At 43.3% G+C, this 24,290-nt stretch overlaps 1 protein-coding gene across 2 annotated transcripts in view; it reads right to left on the bottom strand.

Annotated features, from left to right (window-relative positions):
* The window catches only part of LOC106746320 (regulating synaptic membrane exocytosis protein 1), a 138,911-nt gene that overhangs the window by 50,753 nt on the left and 63,868 nt on the right, over positions 1 to 24,290 (bottom strand). For both annotated transcript variants that reach the window (XM_014622822.1, XM_014622823.1), the window contains exons 8-11: positions 23,938 to 24,240; positions 21,106 to 21,298; positions 11,472 to 11,644; positions 7,141 to 7,209 (exon numbers count right to left, since the gene is read on the bottom strand). In XM_014622822.1, coding sequence (XP_014478308.1) covers positions 7,141 to 7,209; positions 11,472 to 11,644; positions 21,106 to 21,298; positions 23,938 to 24,240 — 738 coding nt within the window. The remainder of the gene's footprint in view (positions 1 to 7,140; positions 7,210 to 11,471; positions 11,645 to 21,105; positions 21,299 to 23,937; positions 24,241 to 24,290) is intronic.

The raw sequence follows: 24,290 nt of genomic DNA, 5'->3' as shown, positions 1-24,290 counted from the left end.
AAAATTTCGAGTGGACATCCTGACACATACGAAGAATGTTAAAATTAACATTTTATTTTTTACTGTGTGGAAATATATATCTCTTTATGAAATAAATTACCTTTTACAACGAAGCGTAAATTGAATTTGACTACTTTCTCGCAATTTTCCGTATAACAAACGTGGCATGAAAAGATATAGTTTAGAACTTGCGTAAATAATAGCAATAATAATAATAATTACAACTACTGCTGCTACAGCAACGACTTTCATCAACGTTCGCAAATGCGGTGCTCGCACTTTTCCTCGCCCGCCACTAACTTTGTCCTCGTTTGCGCGATTGTCGATCCCCGAGGGCAGATAGCTTTAAATGCTCAAACGAGAAAAAAGGTCCTTTTACGGAAACATTAGCACCTGGATGGCCTCCTTTGCGAAGCGGCGCTGTTGAATGCAAACGAGCGCTCGATAATTTGGCAGTGTTATCAAAGGGCTCTACGTGATATCGGCCGAATCGCAAAAGAGGAACAATGCCGATGCTTCGTGTAATTTCGGTCACGCTTTGTAACAAGAGAGCGTCAATGGAGTGCTTTTGCGACAATTTTTATCGGCAAGAAACGTTTTCACGAGTGATAGACCCGCGATTTTGCGCTTCATTGGACCTGTCATCGACAAAGTCGCGCCATTCGACGTTGATTGTCGAGTGACATTCATACGCAAAATTCTGCTTTACGTAAAATAAAATGCTACTAATGCCTGAACACGTACTTAACTCCGAACATTCTTGTCGTTTTGGTCTTTAAACATGAATATTTAACTTTCATCATAAAATACATATACATATATTTTGTGTTTAAAGTTTGAGCATTCGTGTATAAGGACCGAAATAATAGGAACGTTTAGAATTGGGTACATACATTGGTACTTTTACTTCATATCTCATTTGCACAATAAAAGTACTTGTGTTGAAATCGGTCCTTGTTAACATTTTTGCGTTGAATTTTTAACATACTCGTCTTTTAGTTTAGCATATCGTCTTTATTTTATCTCAATATTTCGGGTAGAACCGATATTTAACATGTATAACATATTTTGTGCTTGGATGTTGATTAACGTATTAATTTTTGACGTAATATCAGCGTGTTCACTTTGTGTTGAATCAACACGTGTGTAGATCGTTTGGGATATACGAAATGTGCAAAATTTAACACAAAATTGTGAAGTCTCTCTATATATGGCGTGTGTTAGAATCTCGCGTATGTCAATCTAAAATTGCCGTTCGTTTCTCACAGTTAAAAACATATATACTTTGAAAGACACGCGATCTTTCAAGACCCATTTTTCGCGACGCGATATTATCAAACAGAGATAAATTACGGTCGACACGTTTTTACATCGTTTTACGTTTCAAAGTAACGATCTAAATACGTCACGTCGAGATTACAGGCCAAGTTCTTGCGCGCAATTAAATCCGGGCGGCAGCTCCGTGTTTTTCCGCGCCGTGTTCGTCCGTTCTCGCTCCCTCCGGCCCCCGTTGACGTCGTTTAATTATAATTATTGTCCGAGAGAAATAAATCCTCTCCACCCACCGTCGTTGTTCTCGCAAAGTATAACGATGTCACGCGCACGAGGCGACAAAGCGAGAGGCGTTCCGCTCGCTAAATTATAGTACGCGACGCGATAATTCATACTCTTGGGAAACGTGACCTACGAATTCATTTGCATTGTTGCCGAGATTTACACGCGTTTTTTTCTCGACGGCCTCGTCGCGTGTCTATCGCGGCGTTGTTTTGCGGTGTGAAGTTTTTCAGCAGCGCTGTTCTCGCAGACGTCGAAGCGTCGCCGACTATTATTTCCACTTAATCCCGCGGTCGGCATTTACGAATTCGCATTGTTCGCTTTTGTTTTTACTGGCGGACTAAGCTCGTTACCATCATTGTGCCGCTTTTGAGCGAGCGAGTACGTTAGCTTTGAAAACGCATTCTAATCAAATTTTTATTAATGCTCCACGATGAGTAATAACTGCGCGCTAATTTGTAATACGGCGGATTGGAATAGGGTACATGATATATGGTGGTTAAGAAAGAAATAAAATGCGTAGAATGAAATCTCGTCGCACTGTTCACGGGAAAGAGTTGGTTTTTCCTCAAATTCTCTCTTATCGGCTTTCATACATTGAGACACGGTCGTGATTTATTTTCTATCATTCGTATTATATAATTATCAAGATAAGCTATTAATAACGACGCAATAATAGGCATATTAGGATGAGATTCTGGATTTTCAAATATTTTCACCGAAGGGGGCACAAGAAAGCTTTTCGACTTTTTCTGTGGACGGCATTTACACGCCGACAAAATTGTCGTTGTTCAACAACTCAGTGTATCTGTAACATACAGGTTGCGCGCATACAACTTTCCTCGAGCTACGTCGATTTAAATACTGTTTTTCTACAACAACACACCGACATTTAGGAAACCCGGCGCAAATATTTGCACATCATATATCAGATGCCACACCGGTCCGTTTGTAACGGTGTTCATGCAATTATTTCCCCCGCGTGTTATACGCCGACCAAACAGCCGGGACAATATCCACCAAAACTGCCGCAGCAAACATCGCCATTTCTCATGATTAAATCAAAACAGATTCCTGTCGCGTCCATAGATCAACCTGTTGATCGTTAATTCCTGACAGCGTTATTCCTCGCCGCGCGCGTTACATCCGCCACTCTTGGTCTCTCAGCAAAAATATTTAGCCGTCGCTTGTACAGACGGATCGCGTTTTCCTACGAATTGTTTGCGGTATCGATTCGCCGCCGCGGAAACACTTTCTCGGCGAAAATTAATCGACGGAGGGAGGACACGACCCTCTCTCTTCCCCGTCTGCACATATTTATTCTGACCTAGCCTCTGATTAAAATTCGATCAAAGCACTTAATCGCGAAATTAATTGGAAAGTAAGCTTCCGCTATTTATCCCGCCCGAATCGCTGGAATCACGAACGTCCGATTCTCGTTCGAGATTCTCGCGCTTCCTTTCGCGAATTCCCCGGCAGATTCGACAGAGACCAAGACAACGGATCGTCCCGGTAGTATGCGACTAGCCGAGTGGTTTGTGAGCGAGCTTGCAAAATACACGTTTGCGTTAACGCGTCTCTCTCGGCCGGCCGGCCGACCGATCGATCGCAGCGAATATCAGCAGTGCGCCTTCGGGTGAGGCACAGCTGCGCCCGTGATGTCCTGTGATTCGCACGAAAAGCTATTTCCCGGGGATAGGTGTATGTGCAAACTCGCAATTGCAATTCGGGTCTTCCACGGAACATCACTATTTATGGAACGCTCGACTGCTACCGCTCTTTGCGTTCGCGGTTTTCTCGCCGAATATTCGAGTTACCGCGGCTTTTAAACGGATATAAGCGTTCGGTATTTTCGCCGGGTGAACACGGATGTCTCACATTTTTCCGTAAGTTTGTTTCTTTTGGTACATCGATTCGCGATATATGGCCGTCTTTTTTGATGAGTAATCGGAGAAGTACTTGTGAAACGCAAATTTATATTGCTTGCACACAGTGAAAAATTTTACACGTTTGACATGTCCCGAATGGTCTAAATTAAATGTTGCGTTAATTTAACACACAGTGAATATGTTGAAGAGTGACATAAATATTATGTAAAAAATGAATATGTTAATCGACAAGTTAAAGTATAAAATGTGTTATTTTAACATTTACACATGTTGAATATCTATACAACACAAAATATTGAAATGATGTAAACGCAATGTGTTAAATTAATACATGGGTTTGTTAAAAGTTTAACGAGCACCGATTTTAGCACAAGTGCAAAATGTTTTTTTACCATGCAGCTTATTTTCGGTGATCTGTAGAGAATATCAAATAAATAAATAAAGAAAAATAAAAAATATCCAATTCCAACAAATTTAGATCAATTTTGCGAAATGATCTGTAATTCGCGATGAAATTCTATTTGTGAGAAAATCAAAATGTTCGAATGTTATTTGTATCATACGGAACGTAAAATTATAATTGGAAATTTCGTTTGCGAATTTCGTTGAGAATTGCAGACAGTCTAAAATACGCTTCGAGTCTTTATAGAACTGCTTAGGTGCGAATATCGTATGTTTATCCTCTTTGCCTAGTCATCGTTTCTCTCACGGGAAAAGCAGTCATCGCGAAATTGCGGCCGAGAGTTACTGTTGCATCTGGTTTACGTCCAGGCATTATGTATCATCGTGTTTAATGGCTTTCCCTTCGAATTGCGCGGATCGGAACCGTCGTTATTGTGCTTCCTGTACGATTACAGCGTATTAGTCGTCGATAGCGTAGATAACGCCGCGATTAGCAGATGCTGTTCCGCTTATAGATAAGCGAGGGAGGATGAAGGAAATGAGACTGTGCGATAATAGGAAATGAGTGAGATTAGGTTACACCGCGTTGAGAACATATCTCGCAAGAACGTTTCGCATGTCGCCTTATTGGCGAACGACGATGGCAACGAGAAAAGGAAAATTCAAGACCTCCGCAAAGTTCGTATTTCAAGCGATCAATAATTTTATAGACCACAATGCGAAATCAAGTCGTCGTTATTTCGCTCTTTAACTCGTAAATATTGAGAACGCCGTGGAATCTTAGCTTACTAATTGCTCACTGTAATTTTCACGGTATGAATATATCCATTAATTCTTTGTATTTCTTGTTATATCGTAGCAAAACGACTACCAAGCATATTAACGGCGTAAACTTCTTTATTTATCTTTAGCAAGCAGAAAATCCTACTTGACCTCCCGCGTTGGGGAAAAAACGTTTGGGAGACGTGATTCCAACGCGAACAGTTGAAATATCGATAGTTGAAATTTGATCGAATCATCGTGAATGATTTCATACGATTTTATACGAGCGAATGAACGTATGTTTCGTGTAACTATAATTTTCCGTATTTCGCTGTTGAACGAAAACAACCGAAACCGCTCGTAAATTCACCGCGCGTGGGCGTCACAGTCTAGTGCTTCATACTATTGAATAAACGCATTAATTGTTCCAAATGTTAGCGCGCCTATTAATATATGATTGCAGCCGTGCGCTAATTGTATAACGATGCCAAGCTCGCTGCGCGTACGAATATCTAAATAATAGAAGACGAGTTGCGAATTGATTTTCCATCGTTTCGCTATTTGCGGAAAACGCGTTTCACGATATTTCTGAATGGCGCGCGCGCCGTTCTCAATCAGCTGGGCTAATATAATTTATGAAAATGTTCTCTGTACTCGTATAATTAATTAATGATACATCCTCATCGGCAAAACGTATATTTAATAGAGATCTCGTGATTCCCGAAATCTCTACGATCCGATTAATTCATTCTGGATTATATCGCGCGAAAATCAGCACATCCGATTCTCCTCCGCTAACCCTTACCGCGTCGCGTCTCATAAACTGCAACGAGAAAGAGAAAGAGGGAGGGAGGAGAAACGAATGCGCAACGAATAATTAAATGTCAATCGCACGCCAGCTCGTCGGGCGCAGGCTTGCTGCTTCTCTCTCTTTCTCGCGCTCATTTATCTGACGTACATATACGCCAGTAGCTATTATATAACGGCAAACCATCACGCATTTAGAGCAACGGCCGACCATCGACAATCTCGCATCCGTGCGATTCGAGGTACCGTGTTGATTAACTCTCGTTGTGTAGAACGGAATTGTAAGATACGCGTGTAACAATAATAAGTCGGTGCAGTGATACGCAACAACGAGCGCGAGCTTGTACCGAAAGTATTACGAGGTTTCTCGTGAACGCCTCGCGAGAAGTCCGCGATTCAATTAGTTTCAGATGTAACTGAAAATACTGACGGGAGCGAAAATTGATTAGTTTCCAATAATTGACGGAGGTGTTTTTCCAACGGTTCTATTAAATTCAACGGTTATCGAACAAATACAGGAGTTTGGTTGGAACTGAAAGGAAGACGCGAATATTACAGGCTCAAATTTTTTAAGAGATGAATAAATGAGAGAAACAAGTTACAATTGAAAATATAGGTAAAAGCGAATATCTACACGAAGAGAAAATATTACATAGTGCAAATTACGAAGTTTTGTATTATGACTGAAATTGTTTTGTAATCTTTGCTGATGTGTACGATGAATAAGGATTACAACATACATCATCATTTCAGTTATAATTCCGATATGATTTTGTAGTAGTTTTTACTATAATATCTCCTCCGTGTAAGAGGGAGTTATCGGAAATGTGGAAGCGGGTGATACATTGCGGAACGAGACAGAAGAGCCCGGGAGACGGAAGTGTAAAATGACAATAGCCAAGGAGGGTGGTAACCGCAAAGCGGAAGCGAGAAACAGAGAGAGCGAGATAAAGTTCTCGCGTAGCAGTGAAAGATTAATGACGCCGATCCCGGTTGCTGATTAACCTGGATCCTATCAAAGCACCTTGCGATTCGTTAATCTCTCGATTAGCGTCCCGCCGGGTCTGCCGAACCTGTTGCACCCCTTTCAGCACGCAATTGTTCTGCATAATACAGCCGTCTTCCCGAAGCACCGGCTGTCCCTATTGGCTCGCTATTGTGTCAGACCGAACTCGATCCTTCATTTCGCCATTAATCGAATTTTCCTCTACGTCCGCGTCGAGTCATTCATCAATTGTCTCGTGATCCAAATTTTTACACGCCTCGCGTGGTTTTTATTAGAAACTTCTTTAGCAGTTGATCTCAAGATAGTACTTGTAGAAAAATTGCGACACGGATCACTGGCAAATTAGAAATGAAAAGTATGAATTTTTAACAAAAAACAGACGTTTCGTTTCTTACGTTAATGAATTTGAAATGAAAAACTTGTTCTGCGAAACAGTTTTAATCTTCGTCAAGGAATTTCTCTTACGATGATGCAACTTATTAATACATTCGATACATATTAACGTTTGCGCAGTAAGTTGACGCGATAACGTCGAAAGCGCTCGATGTTGAAGGGACAATGAGAAGCATTACCAATGTTCGTTGCAATATCGATGTTATCATTACCGGTGAATTTGGAACGATCGATAGAAGTTGCAATGTAGCGCGAATCCTCCGACTCAGTCTCTCGGGGTAGATACTTCAATTATGACGGTAATTAATGCTTTAATTATATACTCACTTCTGTGCCCTTTGTCCATGACCGGATCCCTTCTCAGTTTCACTCTCCTCTTCGCATTCAGCCGCGGAGCTGAAAAAAAAAATGCAACCTTAACATTCAACAACTGTATTTAATGGCGAGCTCTCGTCCTTCTGCGAATAAATAATAGTGAAAAGAAAGGAATGAAGATGCAGATGGGTGCAATATAAAGATGATATTAACGCGAAAAGAGTCGATATCGATAAAATCAACGTAATTTTAAGATTTTATTTAGAAACACATATACTCGCGCCCGAGGAAAACGAAGACGAGTATGGAAAAACCGGGAAAGAGAGACGTTTATTTTCCAGGATATTGTGTGGATCGACTTATTGACGGACAGACACACGTGATAGTTCGAGTAGCTTCTGTAAAACAAAATGATTTTTCTTTCGCGAGCAAAGAGCACGCGGCCGTGATTCGCGCGGAACCGCGTTGGCCGCACGTTGCTTTTCAAAAGTGACGGCATCGTGTTGCGAAAAGAAACGAAATTCCTCTCAATGCTGTCAGTTATCGTTTCGCGATTGCCGATCGTGCGCGTGATATCCGTTTCCGCGCGCGCTAGAAACGGCGCCTACGCGAGGAAAACGAGTTTAACCGGCGCTGTCGCTCATCGTTGCATTTTTCTGCGCTGCCGGATTTAATACACATTCGCAACGACGATGAAAGAGCCGCGACGAAGCGAGGCGAGACTCCGGAGAGAGCGGTTCCTTTTTTAAATATAATGCGCGGGATTTCTGCTTGATGTAGCGTAAAGGCGATTTCGGCGCTAACCCCGATTGCATCCCTCCGGCGATCGATACGGACGCCTCGCAAAATCGATCCTCCGACGATGATCCGCGGATAAATTTGCGATGGGATAGAAGCGACCGTCGGGAGCGACCGAGTGAAAGTGGTAAATTTTTTAACGCTTGAGACGCGGCTATATTTTTCAGGAGGGACTGGTGTACTCGTTTCTGCTCGGGATAAGATGACCCAGATAATCCGGCTTTTCTTTGTATATTTCGACAAAAATTCATTTCTACGCTTTCGTGTTTTAGAGATTTCATTATTACGACTGCGACTCACTTTCTCTTGGATCGTAACGTCTGTGCGGATTTAAAGCAGACGATGAAATTCTATTAGATTATGTAGATTATTGAGTTAGATAATTCATCCGGACAGTTGTTGGGAAACGTAGGTTGCGGGACGCGACGAGAGATATTTTTAATTCTGTGTGCATTTTGAGGGAGAAAGAGAGAATAGTGTGTTGACTTAACTTTCAAACGTCATAAAGCCGCGGGCTGCTGTGTGAATTTCGTTAGCAGTTTGACTGTGACGATGTTGCTCGATTACTTAGCGCACGGCGTTAATCTCCTTACTTTAAGTAAATCGATCGCGGGGTGGACATAAAATGTGCATTTGACAATACCTATTTTTTAGAAAATTTGGACGTAAGTTGCGACGTAAAGTCGGATAAAAAGTAAGATATCCGATGTTGCTTCAAATCGATGCGTGATTTGTATGTTAAAATGGTAGGACACGTTATTTCGTTTTGCGTTAGAAAGAAAGGAAAGAAAGGAGACATAGATTCCTTCGTACGGCCGCATGTATTTTGCGGTTTTGTTGCTCGCGTGTAAATTTGCTTTTATTCACGAATATCATGTAGACCGTATCTTTGCCAAAAGCGTAAATCAATTACGTGACTCACTAATGGTTTCAGCAAACGGCTATCTCTCTCTCTCCCTTTGTGTATGTGTGTGTGTGTAAACTGCGTTACTCGTTGCAACGGCAAACTTGCACGTCGTAAAATTACATGCAATCAATTTAGCACGGAAGGTGCGAGAGTTATCTTCGCAGCTTTTCCTTCATTGCTCATCTTTCCCTCACGTGCAGCTTGTTGCATCGCGGTTTATCGGCGAGATAGACGACGTAGTGTAATCTACCTTCCGATCGACACGCCGTTAATGAACACATGGAACACAGATCGCGATTCGCACGTAGAGCCGGCGTGTCGGGTCGCGATAACGGCTGCAATCGATATAGCGCGCCTATGAGAAGTCTCGCCGGGGTGAGAAAAATGAAACGTTTTTGCCGTATAACTTGGAGGCTCGCGCGTGAGGAGGAAAATACGGTCGCGATAAAATCTCCTGCGACTCGTAGACTCGGCCGGAGGCTGCAAACTCCGAGAGTTTACCGCGCGTTTCGCGACTATTGATTAGCGATTTCTTCTTCTACGAAAGTTAGGAGGCGGACGGTATCGAGTGGTCTGCGAATTCATTGACGTCTTTGTCAAAACCGATATTCCCGACTGACGGTTAAAAAAATGCGACGACAATTTCGCGCGTATAAAACGAAACGTATTTAGACCGATTTTTTGCTCGATCACGTGAGACTTGAGAGAGGAATGATTGCGAATTATTTCAATGTTTTCATGATATGTAAATGAATGATACTGTGGCTGTTAATTGCAAAAATTTGAAACAAACTTGAATGTTCATCGGTGCTACATGAAACTAATAAATCAATTTAACCGGCTTTTATGAGTATTTGTGTGATATACCAAGGAACGGAGTTTAGTTTTAATTAAATATGAAATGGCTTTTATCGAGAAGCTTAAAACCAGGTCAGTTGTAATAAAAAAAAATGTACTGCGTCAGACTGGTTAGTGTCTCGGCTAACGGCTAATGGCGATAAAATCATTCCGCTAACGATGTGTGACGAAAATTACCTTTGCGTGGACACACACCGTCAATATTAAAAAATTTCGCTAAGCGTCCATAAACGAGCGATTAAACATTGGGACGGCAGAATTACTGTAAATAATTAAATAATCTTTCGTCAAATTTCTCGGAGATCACGCACATATAATTGAGTTTCAAGATTCTCTTCGAAATATATCGCTATTTATTCATTGGATGATTTTTTGAGATGCAGGGTAATTGAATTCCTTTGTTGCTCGCCGTTAATTCTCGTTCGTAAAAATTGCAACGAAGAAGATAAAGCGCGTTTAAATAAATAGACTCCTCCTCTACGGTATTGTAAGCTCGGGCAGAACGCGAAAGGCGAGAGATACACGAAAGCGCGCTTTAATCGAGACACTCGTGCCTCGGTAATCCGCGCAAGAAAAATATCGTGTCGCGGCAGCTGTAATATGATCCCACCGGATAACGGAGTCTTCGAATTTACGGTAGAAACGGGCTTCGATCTGCACGAAAACTCACGCTTTCCCTCTCGAGCGACTGTATTTAAGGAAAGGAATAAAGAACGGCTAATCTCGCGAACTGTAGAATACGACTTTAAGCCATTTTCGAGCGAGAGTCCTTCGCGTATCTTTTAATAACGTCTTTACACCACAAACTGTTTTTCGATTTTCTCCCCGCAAATGTCCAACTATATAACGCGGGAGATATTTATCGACAAGTCGTAAATCGTGCGAGAGAATTTAGAAATTTCGCGGGAGGATTTCACGAGGAGACGTCTCGTGATTTCACAAATACGCGAAAAATACGAGACGTATTATCTTCGCCGTGAGTAGATGTTACGTTCGCGAGAATGATCACCTCGTTCGTTTATAACGGCCGCGCTGGCGGCGGCGGACGCATCATCGATCCTTACTACTGCGTATTATAACGCCACTCCTCCGCGGAAGAGTGATTCTGTTAAAAGCAGCTCGCGAACATGCGCGCGTGTATGTGTGCGAATTGAAAACAACGTTCGACATCATAGTCCGATTAATCCAACGCCACGTTATCCAAGACAAACGGACCACTTCTGTTTTGCCGCGGCGACACCTTGGGTCTCCCGATAGATGGATTTACGCCCGAACGCAATTAAATTCCCGATTCCTAATTAAGGGGATTTCACTATTGGCGGGACAAAAACCTCAAGGTTAACTGAAATGGTTCGCCGAGCGGAATTGAATTATCGTCTGTTCGCGCATCATTTTCTCCGATTCGCTGTGAGATCACGCGCGAAGAAATTAATTTCACGTCAAACCTGGTAACATAATGAAACGATGAAGAATTTTTCTTAAACAATCGAGAACGGTTTTAATCGCATTTTGCTGGACACAGATGTTCAATGATCCTCAACTCGCGTATCTTTTCCTTCACATTTCTATTCTCGTCACTTGGTATTATTCATCTAGTTGCAAATTATGCGACGACTTTCTATTGATAGTGTTACGATCGTGTTCTCTTCGCAGGAGAAATTCCCTTCACGGATATAATAGAACGATAATAAATGAATAAAAAAGGGAGTTGGTAATGGCCGGAGGTAAGAGGTTAATGCACACGCGAGATCTTTGTAAATGTTTCAATAGGAGGGCTCACCAACATCACTGTCGACGTCATGAATGACGATCTTGATGCCCTCTCCATCGACCAGACTGCCTTGCCTAGGTAGTTCGCGTTCCTCAGCCGTCACCCTGCTAACTGCCGTCGGAGGAGCGCCTTTTGCCGCTCCTGGTGCCGATGTCAACGCCCTTATCGCGTTTATATCGGGTCTGAAACGGTATGTAAAAGATTCACGATATTTTTTGAGAAAGAGAGATGAGTAAACTCCTTTCGTTGAATACGTTGAAACTATTCCATACAAGCTTAATTTCGCTTGGGACGAAGGATGAAAAAATACTGTTTCATATCCTGGCCAATATCGATTTTTGGTTCTTTTGTATGCAAAAACCACCGTGAATAAACCACCGTGAAATACCGTTTCGCTCGGTCGAGCATCGAACCGCCGTTGACTCGAAATTAACTCTTAATAACCGTAATTTATGTCTAACGATATTAAGTATACGATACCGTTATTATTTATCACGTTATCTCGAACCAATATCACTTAAGCGCCTCTCTCACTTTGAATATCCATTTGACATTTTGGATTAATTGGAAATAATGTAACGAGAGAAACATGGAGCCAGTGGCAATGCAAAAATATTCCAGATAATAATAGAAAACACACACGTGAAGTGAAACATTTTACTGAAGCGATTTGGCGTATTTTACCGTGTAATATAAACGTCGAATATTCGAGTGGATATATTTCCATACTGATTATCACCAGCGTCGTTCAAATTGCGCGTTTCTCTGCGAGAGCGAGTGCCAATGAGTAAGAAATTAGATCTCGTCTAATCCCGTCGCGCTGCAATTCGTCACGAATGTGCCCTTCATTTTTGATACAAAACGGGTAGTTAACTTTCTCAAATAAAATTTTCCTTACAATGAGCGGAAAAAACGAGCGAGGAGGATGCGAGAAATACGGCCTCGCCGCGGGCGTTTTTCGCCAAACGAAAACGAGTTTTTCCCCGGCAGGGCGACTTTCAAACGCGGCCGCAATTGCGTTAAACTTTCCGCCGCGCGCGGATGAACATCGCCAGGCGGGCAATACATTCTTCGTTCGCGGTGTCACATCACCGACACAAATAACCGTGCCATAAAGGTTAAGGAAGCTTACATTCGAGGTCCATAAAGTAGCCCCGCGGCCGCTGTCGTTTCGTTCCGTGCAGAAACAACTTCGCGCCGGAAACACTTAGCGCTAAACGTTTGATTCTCGGCCCGAGATAACATGCAGCACAATCTTTATACCGGGCATAAAAGTCAGTATCAGACGGCCACATCGGACGGAAAGGTCTCTCTTCGAAAAGGTCATGTTTTTACTGCTTTTCCTTCACCTGCTCGGGAGTAACGATAGTTTGTTTCGTGCGAAAAGAGTAGGGTAAAGAAAGAAATAGCGTAAAAAATTCTCGAATCTTTCATCCGCGTGTAAAATTTACTTTCCAAACTTTTCAATTCTGAGCCGTTGTTTGAGAGAGAGAGAGAGAAAGAGAGATCTTTAAATATAATGATCTCTCGAATATAACAGCCAACGCGATGTCCATTAAATCGCGTTTTAACGTCATCGAGTTTCTCTCTCGGAAACATATTCCTTCCGTTTTCGAGGGATCTTGTTTCGTCTAAGGCATGAACTTTCCTCAGAGGCGGATTCACTTAGCATTAAACTGTTATGAATACGATGCTCGCTGTCTAAACACGAGGGGAGGAACGTCGGCGCGGTATCGAGTAGCTCGGTGTATGTACCGTATTGAAAAGTTGCCGGCATAATCGCGGGAAGTTCTCCTGACAGGAGAGGAACTCGAGCGATGTTACGACGAGAGCAGCCGCCGACGGCAAAGAGTATCTGTTGTGCTCGATTTTTGCGATTAACCCTTCATCTGGAAGACGGAGGGTAAACACACAGAGAGTGAATAAAGAGTAATGAGCTCGGTGTTGATACATAAAGTCGAGACAGCGTTCGTTTCTGAAGATGTATATTTTATGTAATGGTATATGAGGTTCCCTGAAGTGCTTGATGATACTTTAATTTGCCCCGCTTTTATCCGTCACAAATTCCCGGCTCTCAAACACCTCGGGTGTTTGTAGTAGTATGGAATGGAATTCTCGTTAAAGTTAACTGAAAATTGACGGAGAAATTACAATATATCGTGCGGGAGAGACTTAACGACGTTTTTAGCGGGATTTCTTTAAAATCCACTTTTGCTGCTGGGAAAATGTGACGACGACATGGTGGTTCTCGGAGAGAGTTACCTTTGTGAAAGAAGTTGGGAGAATTACGAGAGAGGGAGAAGGAAAAGAAGGTAATCTCGAGAATGAGAGCGCGCAAAAATTGAAGAAGGCATAATGCCGCCGTGCGAAGATACGTTTGACTTCGCTCCGGCGAAGTTGTGATCCGGAAAGTTAACTCAACGTATCGCCTCGATAAATAGAAATTCATAAGTCGGTCACGCGTGATCACCTCCTGAATTCTTGCGTTAGTACATCTCTCGCGTCTTCAGCTTCCCTAGTAAATTGAAACTCGCAATTCCGCCGACGACAATGGAGGCAAGCGGACGCGCGTCCCCCCAGGCGCCGGGATTATCTCGCATTTTTATTCGCAGCGTGGGGAAACTGAAAGAGAGAGGAGGAAGAACAAAAAGGAAAAGAGGAAGAAAATGGGGAAAACGACGCGGAGGCGAACGAGACAGCTTCAAGCGAGCCGTGCAACTTTTAACGAGTCGCACCTCTCAAAAGCGTCTCCGTTTTCTCCGAGATAATTTTGCGACCACGACGCGCTCGTCATCCTCTCGGCGAGAATAGCGGGGAATGGGGGGAGAATTGGCACGTATATGGAATTATCGCTGCAGTCTGTGTGCTTCTAATCGTCCTTTGAAGTCCACAGCGACGTTGGGCGAAAGATCGGCCGTCGAAAAATGTTCTTTATCATCTCGCGTCTGTCTGTTGCCTCATTGTCTCCGGTATATCGCTAATTGCATATTGTGTCTCTCTTTGAAAAGCAATTGCATTCATCGGTCTACCGTAGAAGACGGAAAAGAGGGTCAGCTCTGCAATGTTCGTCTTTATCGTGGCTGATACGCGGAAAATATTAGAAATACAATTCCATTATCGTCAGAGGGAGAGAGAGGAGGGAAACGCAGACAACGTAAAATCTCAAAATTCCGATAAATAATTCTCAAACGTCAATTACGCGAATTTAACGGAGAAATAAATGAGATTTGATGACGTCAGTTATATATTCTCGACGTTTACTCGGCTGAAAAATTCTTCAATCTCGGACGTTAAATAACTCCACGATTCTGCATTATGTTTTCACAAAGAATGAATTGATCCGACTTCCAATTTCCAGTATGCGCGTTCCGACTCGTCCACCAATTAATTCCCTTCTTTTGATCTCTTAATCAACGAGTCGTTGGTTCACATCGTGCGTCTTCATCTAATCAAATTTTTCATCGAAAAGAATTGCAAATTCACAGGAAACGAATTGAAGAATAGTCAATAACGGCGATCGTAACGGCGGGATTATCCCGCGAACGATTAAATGCGCCATCTTGCATATCGATAGTCGATTCTTCTCTTCGCAAACGCATCTTCCGCTCGTGCGATTTCGCGTGGTATCGGCACGAGGTCGCGACCGCGACCGATCGGCATTTCAAACGTGACGAATATCTTGTGTAAACGCATGAGCGGCGTTTATTTCGGTGGAAATAAAAATACAACAGCCGGCGGTGAGGTCCCTTTAGCAAACATCTCAGCGCAGATCGAGATTGAAAAATAGCGAGCGAACCCACACACACACATATATATATCTCCGATCTCCTCCTATTTCGATGGAATATCAAGTGCGTTTTAGAGAGGATAAGGTTGCGCAAATCCGTCTCAAACGTTTCGCCAATACGGACTTTCCCTCCGACGCTTTGACGTAAGCTCCTCTCCCTCGCGATGTTTCCAATCGTGGATATATTTTCTCTTCATTTGCAACGCTCAAACGTACAGTTTTAGAATGGGCGAGGGTGAATCTCGAGATTCACTGCTTCGTCTAAAATATCCCGTAGAATTCTCCAAGTACTTGGGACGGTTTATTAAAAATACGGATTTTCTCTTTATACACTTGTTGAAATAAAGCGTAATATCGGTCGGGGATCGGTCACGGTATGATCACGCAACTGCGCGAGGAACTCTCCCGCTAATATTTGGGCCTCCGTTCTTTCACGTTCGTCGCCATTAACCTTCCGAGACGGTGGAATTTCTCTGCTAGGAGCGTGCCACACGCTCAAATTAAATTCCAAATACATGCTATTTTTCAGGCGTTGATCAAATCGCGGGATATATACGCGCGTTATAAATAAATCGGATGTGGATGGAAAGCAGCTTTTCAGTTAACTGATTCGCGACAATGTAAGCGAATAAGTAAAAAGAATCAGCGAGCGGTTGGCGCACGAGAAAACTAGCAAGTGAAAGAGAGTGGACAGGATTAAAGAGGACGATTTCGAAGAATGCAGATAGCAATTGGTGTGTGATCAAATGTTAGCTAGATCTTGACGTTTGAGCAATAAACGTTTTTCATTGGATTCCTATCCGGAATCTCTTTTCCATGTACGACAGGAAGCCATATTGCGTTCGGTTCGATTTCTGCGATTAAATGCAGCGGAATGTCGCTTGAAAAAGTCACATGTCCGTTTTAAAAGGAGCAAGTGTTCTCTCTCTCTCTCTTTCGAATGTCAGTTTTAAAAGGAGCAAGTGCTCTCTCTCTTTCTCTCTGTCCTTCGAATTCGCGCGAGAATTAACCGGGGATGAAAATTTACAAGATCATACCCCTTTATGAGATTTTTCCCGTTCTTTTCATCGCGGCTCATAGCCACTCTTTGAAGGAGAATCGCTTAATTGCGCAGTGCCATCACGAACTCCGGCGGAATAAAAGCTCTTCCTGCCATTTTCGCTGAATAAGAATGAGCAGCGCGGCAATATCGATTAGCACATCCTCCGCAAGATCTCCACCGGAAGATCGAGTTCCGTTTAATTCGTGTGCGTTTAGTGATATTTTCTCACCGAGCCTCGCGAATGTTTCGTTCTGAGTTACGACAAGAGGGAGTATCTGAAACGCTCTGTCATATTGTGTGCTCTAATAACAGCAAATAGGATTTACAAATTCAATTTCCGATTTCGGTAAAGTCGCTTCCAACTCATGAAACTATTCAGAGAGAAGTGGGAGCATGATTTGCGCACACGTCGGGCGCGTTCCTTCTTGCGTGAACAAACCGCGTAAGTTTCATCCGGCAAACTACGCAGGATTAAAGGTAATTCCGTAACTGCGATAAATCGCGGGCTCGCTCGCGCGCCTTTAGTTACTGCGAAAACCCGGAGGATGCGCGCGGGCAGAAATAAAGAAGCGCGATAATTGCGTTAAACCGTCGTTCCGTAAGTAAGCGGAGTTTGAAAAGTTCCGAAATTAAAAATTCACGTCACGATCGAAGCTACGGGATACTATAATTGCACGAACGACTCGTGCAATTAGCAAGCGAGAATTGAAACTTCTATCGCCGCGTTTCTCCGGCTATTCTCGACGATGATAAGAAAGCACGATGTAAAAGCTATCGCTTTTCTCCAAAGCAAACACTTTTCACGGGGGTTTATTCGCAAATTATTCATATTGTCACTACGACAATAAGAAGTATGCTTGCTGAGCTGTCCCTCTGAAAGAAGATGTTTTCATCGAAGATGAAATATCCGTATGATTACTTTCTTGAGCCGAATCGGTAAAACAGCATTCTACCGATAATCAGCGAGTATTCACTAATTTTTCGTGAAAACTCTTCCACTTAGCTTTTTTCATCAGAGAAACATTCACTGCAAATCGCTGTTGTGAACGTGTCTCGAAGTAGAAATATATGTACATATCTTATATGCATTCAACCATATGTCGTATGGTGGTAAACTTATCAAGAGCTAGAGAGTCATACCAGGACAAACGTGTTTTATAATAAATAATATTTCTTTTCACTGCAGTTCATTTGCAGTTGGATTCTTCCGATAGAAACGTTTGTTGCTATTAACGGACTTTCGCGGCGAAATTTCATTGATTTGCAGTGTTGTACAACTATGATCATTAGTGACTGCTTCTCAGTGATGATACCGCTAATTGCACTTTAAGTTTTATTCTTATTTATATGAAAATCCATAGAAAACGTTCATGACGCGAAAGAGACGGCTGTCGTCTCGATTCGAACGTAGAGAACGATAGAGAGAAGTTAGCCAGGCGTGGGTTGCAAAATTCACCGGGGGCGGAAAGTATGCCGGCCATCGCGCGCGCATGCGATGCTCGGCGGAATTGCCGAGACGATTTAGCCTGATTTCCGGCGGTCTACCAAGATGACGATACTGCAGATCGCGGTTGGCGTGGCGCACGGTCACCGTGTTGGCATTCGAGGCACGATCGAATTTCGACGGCAAGGTCGCATTAAAGAGCAAATACGCTTCTGTCCGAACGTCACGTCACGCTTCGTTGATCTAAACCGGCGTTTAGAAGATCCCGCGGTTGTTCAATTTTCTAACGGCTATCCCCGCGTCTCCCGATTTAGAGAGCCGTCGTGTCGATGAGGAGTGCGACGAATGGTGCCGCTTTAAGACATTACGACTCAACGTTATAAATAATCGACGGACCTTTCCGAACGAGCTAAAAACGCGAAAAACGACGGGAACGATATTTTGGAGAGCTTCGATGTGCGCGCGCTTCGTTTGCGAAATTAAATTACGAGAGTCACGTTTGACGTACTCTTGAGTTTAACGATGCGAAAGTATGATGCGTTCAGCAAACAGCGTCGAATATACGATCCGTCGAGATAAATGTAACGTTCAGATCGTAAGAGATAATCTTTCGAGGAAAAAAATTATTTTCACAACGTTGCAATAAGCAGCGGGTTTACTCTGATGAATTGTGACGATTAAAATAATTATTTATCACAATTTGTCCAATTAGACGTGTACTTTGAAGAACATTCGAGATCACCATCTGTCTTTATTCCGACTCTCTCTCTCTTTCTCTCTCTCTATTATTTTCGAAAAAAATTGCGGAAGAATTGTTTGTAATTTTTCCCATAACTTAACTTTTCTTAAACCGTCACATTTTTCTCATATTCTTGAGATCTTAAACGCTCCCTTGAAACATCCAGGAAATGTATCGAAATGACACTCGCACAAGAAGAATCGACGTACACGATAGCTTCGGGGGGTCTCAATGGCACCTGACGGTGCGAGATAATAGCGATTACACGAGCCAGATGATTCATAACACTGACTGATGTCGACGACCGTCTTTCCCGAGTTTCTTCGCTCAGACGGAAGAAGGACGACGGCGACGCCGGCGCTCGGGGGTTAAGCCAATTTTGACAAGGGCGATATATCACCTGACGCGACCCTTTCACCAGACATCCCGGTCTCCCTCTCGCAAGCGTAACAACCTGTCGGAGGGATGACACTTTTCCGCCCTCGACGTCGAACCTTCGACCCTCGAAGAAGGGTCAAAGAATGTAGATCTTTACCGCGGACTTACCGAGAGCGTCCGAGTCTCGAAGCGCCGATTTATACGCAAAAAAAGGAAAAGGGAAAAAAATCACTTCGTAATAGGATGACGGCGCGCGGTCTTAGAAAACACAATGTCAAAGTGTTTATTTTAAAGCGAGGTTACTCTTCGAGCGAAATGTACAAATGACGGAGAAATGGATAAAAAGGCGAACCGAAATGATTCCGATTCTCTCAAGCAGAATCCATGAACGGTGAATGTCGCGGTGGAATAATTATCGTCGCGTCGAGTGCGTTTCGAATTTGTCCGCTTCCTTCATATCATCTATTTGAAATGTCGCATAATACAGTGGCTGCGAACGCTCAAGCAGTTAATATCGCGAGCTACGTTAGCGCATTTTCGAGCAGCCACTGTATCGTGGAAAATTAAGCTCGCCGAAATTGTAACAGTTCCAAACTCGACTTTGACGAGAACCGCAGGTGCTCGCGTTCGTTCAAACGCGAATACTGCGAGGAGAACGCGTGGGGTGGCATTAATTATTTCTCCAGCAGCAACCTCCTGTTTGCGATCCACTTGACTTTTCGCTCGTAACACGCGTATGTGCGCTTCTTACGAACATATGGTTGCGCACATCGCCGGAAAAAAAGGGAACAGCCGCGAGGTAAATCAGCGTCGGTGGGGAAATCAATGAGACGAGAAGAGATCGATCCTCATTTTCCCCACGTCGATGGTTACGAAAAGGTGCTCGTCCGACGTATATACGGAATTTTTCGTCGAATCGATACGCGCGTGAAAATAGAAATTCAGAGCTGATTACGCCGTTTCAAGTTAAATTTAGGTAAATTCTTCTCTCTTTTTATCGTTCTCTGTAAATCACCGATGAGTTTTAACGAGATGTAATGATTAGACGAATCGAAATTTTAGTTTTACACTAGGTTTCCAGATGGAGAAAACAGAAGTAATTTCCCATTTGTAGCATCAAAGAAACATTAATAATGCTTTTTTGATGGCACAAAGCGAATTTTGACCTTCTGAGGATAAATTTTTAATTCTACATTAAGGTTTTCAAGTGAAGAAAGCGGAAGTAAGCCATTTGTAGCATCAAAGGGAGCACTATTGAAGACCTTTAAAGATGTGAAATGTGAAATTAAATAGATTTGATGTAGAACTGAAAACCTACCACACCTCTACGTTAAACGACATATTCGAACTTATCGTATTTCACGGCCGGTATATCAGATTTACATCTTGTCTTGCAAGAAGCACCGAAATGGAAGATCAACAATGCGAGAGTGCTTCGGTAAAGAGATATTTTGATTGCGCGCAGTAGCGATTCTCAAGATAGCTCGCCTATTGAATACTTTAAACTTGTTTCCTTCGCGATAAGATCAATATGGCAGCAAGTCGTGCGAACAGTAAAATCTTGACACGCGCGACACATCGTGCTCCGAGAAACATTTCTAACGTGAATATATTTCTCGAGATATATTACGAGCGGCTTTGCGTCGCTCGAGATACCCCCCGATCGACTCGCTGAAAAGTCAATCGATCGAATTCACGAGGTTCCACGAGAAGCCGTATTTATCAGTCGTTCATCGAATGCGCGCATAGGTGAAGTTGAATTACTTTGCGCGGAGTAAGTAATTATCTATTTCCGTTCGTTATACTTAATTTCCGAACGGAAGGCGGCAAAGATACACCTCACCTAAAAACAAGTGCAAAATGATTCCATGAAAGCGGGAGCGAAATGTCCATCTCGGTGTCAAAACTCCAGCGTCACGGAAAGCTGCCGGACCTACGCGGGAACTTGAAGTTAAAATACAAATTGAAGTCGGCGGGATTGGCGCGTCATTTTTACCGAAGTAATACCAGATGCATTTTTGCCAAGCAATTAACATTTCAGTTCGAATTATTATAAAGTCGCAATTATCAGATAACAATTGCTCGTTGAGTGTGAGGAAAAGTAGAGTCACAATGAATAAAGAAGTTGTCTCGCGAGAAGATGCAACGTTCAGACTAAAGGTGGCTTCAGATAACGTCTTGCTTTCATCATTGTGCGCGACGGATCTACACGTATTCGCGTAGTAGGGCTTCGAGAGATAACGGGGAACTTACAATTGGGAGCCTCTTCGTCGAGTGCGCCTCTCTTCGTCAGGTACCAGAGGTTGAGCTACAGCTGGTACCACTGCGGATGCGGGTGACGAGTCCAGTTTAATCATTTTCTCCTCGTCCGCCGCGACCTCGTAGGGCTTCACCGCGCGGAAGGAGGACCTGCGCGCCTGGTGGCGCTCTTCAGATTCTCGAGCGCCTGTGAAGCACACGATCGTCGACGTTTTCAGGCCAACTGTATTATCTGTGAAATATTTCATGCGACCCGCATGAGCGAGTGAATTGTCTCGAATAACGGACTCAACGTTGATATAATGGGAGTGGAGTAGTTAAAAGAGCAGCGCGGACGGTGATAAATCGCTTAGACGACGGGGGAAGTCTCGGGTTCATCGATGCGACTCGAAATCGAAGTATTTTCCGAACGAACGAGGAAGTACATGTCAATATCGAGATAAATTGAAATCGAGAAGAAGATTGAAAACATTCAATTTTAAGGAGGTTGTCAATTCATCATATTTTCAATGGCGTATGAAGAGGGTCGCTTATAAATTTATCAAGCAAACTTCCTACACTGAACGTTTCTATACTGAAGAGGGAATTTGATAGCAATTGCAGTTGGTTGCATTAAATATGAAAAATAGAAATTAAAAACAGCACGCTAGTTTCAAGGAACGCGTATAAAAAGTGTTATATTTAGTTGCAAATACCTCAGCAGCTACATATTATTTCAGTGTATACGTAGTGCAAATTTCATCGGATTCTTGTTAAACTCATTTCGCTTCACAACCTTCTTAATACGTTGACTGCTGCGTCACCCAGAGATAGAAGTTTCACCGGGGTTGCGTCACTTACGAGATGGGCGACGGTTTTACTTGATAAAGAAGGATTTTATCAGGTTCTTAATTTTATTAAGTACAAAGAGCACGAGGCGCCGTGCGAACATAAATTTTGGCCTCGCAGGACTCATCCAATTTTAGCGCGGTAGCCAACGTGTTAAGAATGAAACGACTGACGACCTCGTGTTTATTCCCGCTGGTTTTTCGTAAAAATAGCACCATTATTCATCGAAGCGCGACTGAGAAACGCCTGATTATTTCAAAAGAGATATTTATTTTATACAATGCGCTGCATTGTGATACATTAATACCACACATTTATTTTCGTATTTCTCTTTATCGTGGGTATAACAATGCACGCAGAAAATACAATAAGGTAAAATCGATATCAAAGCATCGAAATATCATTTATTCGACAACAAAGGCCTGGCAGGGTTAAACATATTCGGAAGAAATAAAATAGTCAGTGATGTTCTTGCACCGAAAGTACAATGTGGGTCGAGTGCCAATGTTGTTTCCTCTGTAACGTAGAAAGTAGTGAATTCAGCCGCCGCCTCCACAGTGCGGAGAAACGGCATAGGTCACGATACACATAGGGTGTCGGGATACATTTCCGCGTGACTATGAACACGAAAATCTGGAAAAATATTCGAATTACAATGGTCGTGGAGTTTTTTCACGTTTTATAGACTGGGAATCGCTGTTAAGTATCCTTACACACATTTTGTAATCTCAATTTTTATCCTTTGTCTCTTTTTATACGTATGTTCAAAACGTTTTGATTCAAACTCCCGAGGTATTTAATATTAAAAGCAAAAAGGGTCAAAGAACTTGAAGATTTTGCACTTCGAGAGAGAAGTCGCCATACTTAGGACACCTTGTATACTTACACATATGCTTTTAAACCGAACCGACAATACGTTTTTTCGCGAGCTACCTCGAACAGGAAATTTCTTACTTGGTCTCGTAATCCACGCGAAACTCTCGTCGAGTGAGAATATCAGCGAAGATTTCGATTGGTTTGATTGCGTTTGATTTTCTTCCACGAAGTAGCGCGATATCGATATCGATAGCTTGCGAAACATCGAATTAAAACTGTAAAGCGCCACACCCGAGAAGATGCGAAAAGCGCTGGAACGCGTTTCGCGCGGTGGCTTTAAAACCATGTTACGCTGCTCTGTGACGCAAATAGTTTCCGCAGGAAGTACGCTGCAACTTCTCTGTGAATATGATCTTCCGCGTGGGAGAGAGAGAAAAGCTGAATATCGAGCTTGTTTGGTGTGTCCGATCACGCAGGCTGGCAATAATATTCGCGCGGTATTAAAGTTACACAGCCAGATCTCGAGACACACAGACGCGATTGAATCGAATGCACGAAAATGGAAATTCTGAGATTACTTCCGCGTTACCCGCTGCAAAACATTAATGATGCCCTCGAGGAGCGTCGGTGGCTGACATTTCAGAGATTAGAATGAACTTTCGCCGATTAGAGCGAGATTTTCAGTCAAGAGCTTTTAACGGGGAAAAACGCAAGGAGAATACAAAAGATATCAGAAGAGCAGTGCGCGACTTTGCGAATATCGAAATTAAGAATTCTCTGTGAGAAGTGTCTCGGAGAGCAGCTTAATTGGAAGGAAAATGTGACCGAAAAGGACTGTCGCCACGGCATGTGTTGTACCGACGAGATGGGAAAGCGGGTCGAAATACGCTTAGCGAAAATCGGCTTACTCATTTCCTCGAGGTCGCTCTCGCCTTTGATGGAGGAAGTAAGGACAGGGGAACGAGACAATGCGCGGGAATAGAGCTGTTGCCCGACAAGGTCTATTCGATTATCCTGGCCGGTAGCTTCCGCCGGCCGTACATCCTCGCGCGCAATACGAGGGCGAAGGGTCGCAGAAGGTACCGCGGCTGAATTTACAGCGCATCGCTGTTTCGGCGGAACATCTCTGAAGTTACGCAAAATACTTGAAAAATGAAGTAAAAACTTAGGAGGACCCCGTACCTTGCGCCGATGCTCTTTGCTGGGCGGCGGCGATGGCCATCGCGTTGAGGCCGCTGCCCCCGGGTGTGGCGTAAACGTCGTAAGCGGATGCTCGTCTCGGCAGCTGAATCGGAAGACCTAGGCCGGTGTCGGGGTGCACGGACTGCGCGCCGCCGCCGGTCATCGCGGCCGCGGTTTTGATTTCGTCGTCGTAGGATCTCTGCCTGGTCACGTGCGATTTACGGCGAATCGTGCCGCCACCGCGGCGAGCGCGACGCCGACGTTCCTCCTCTTCATCCGGGTCGCCGCCTTCCTGCTCGATCGCTTCACCAAGCAGGAAGGATGTTTCGCGATTTATTTAATTCTCAATGATT

The sequence above is a fragment of the Dinoponera quadriceps genome, unplaced genomic scaffold, assembly GCF_001313825.1.
Source record: "Dinoponera quadriceps isolate SergipeBrazil2010 unplaced genomic scaffold, ASM131382v1 scaffold566, whole genome shotgun sequence".
In the NCBI taxonomy this organism is placed as follows: Eukaryota; Metazoa; Arthropoda; class Insecta; order Hymenoptera; family Formicidae; genus Dinoponera; species Dinoponera quadriceps.
This window is presented reverse-complemented; position numbering and strand designations above follow the sequence as displayed.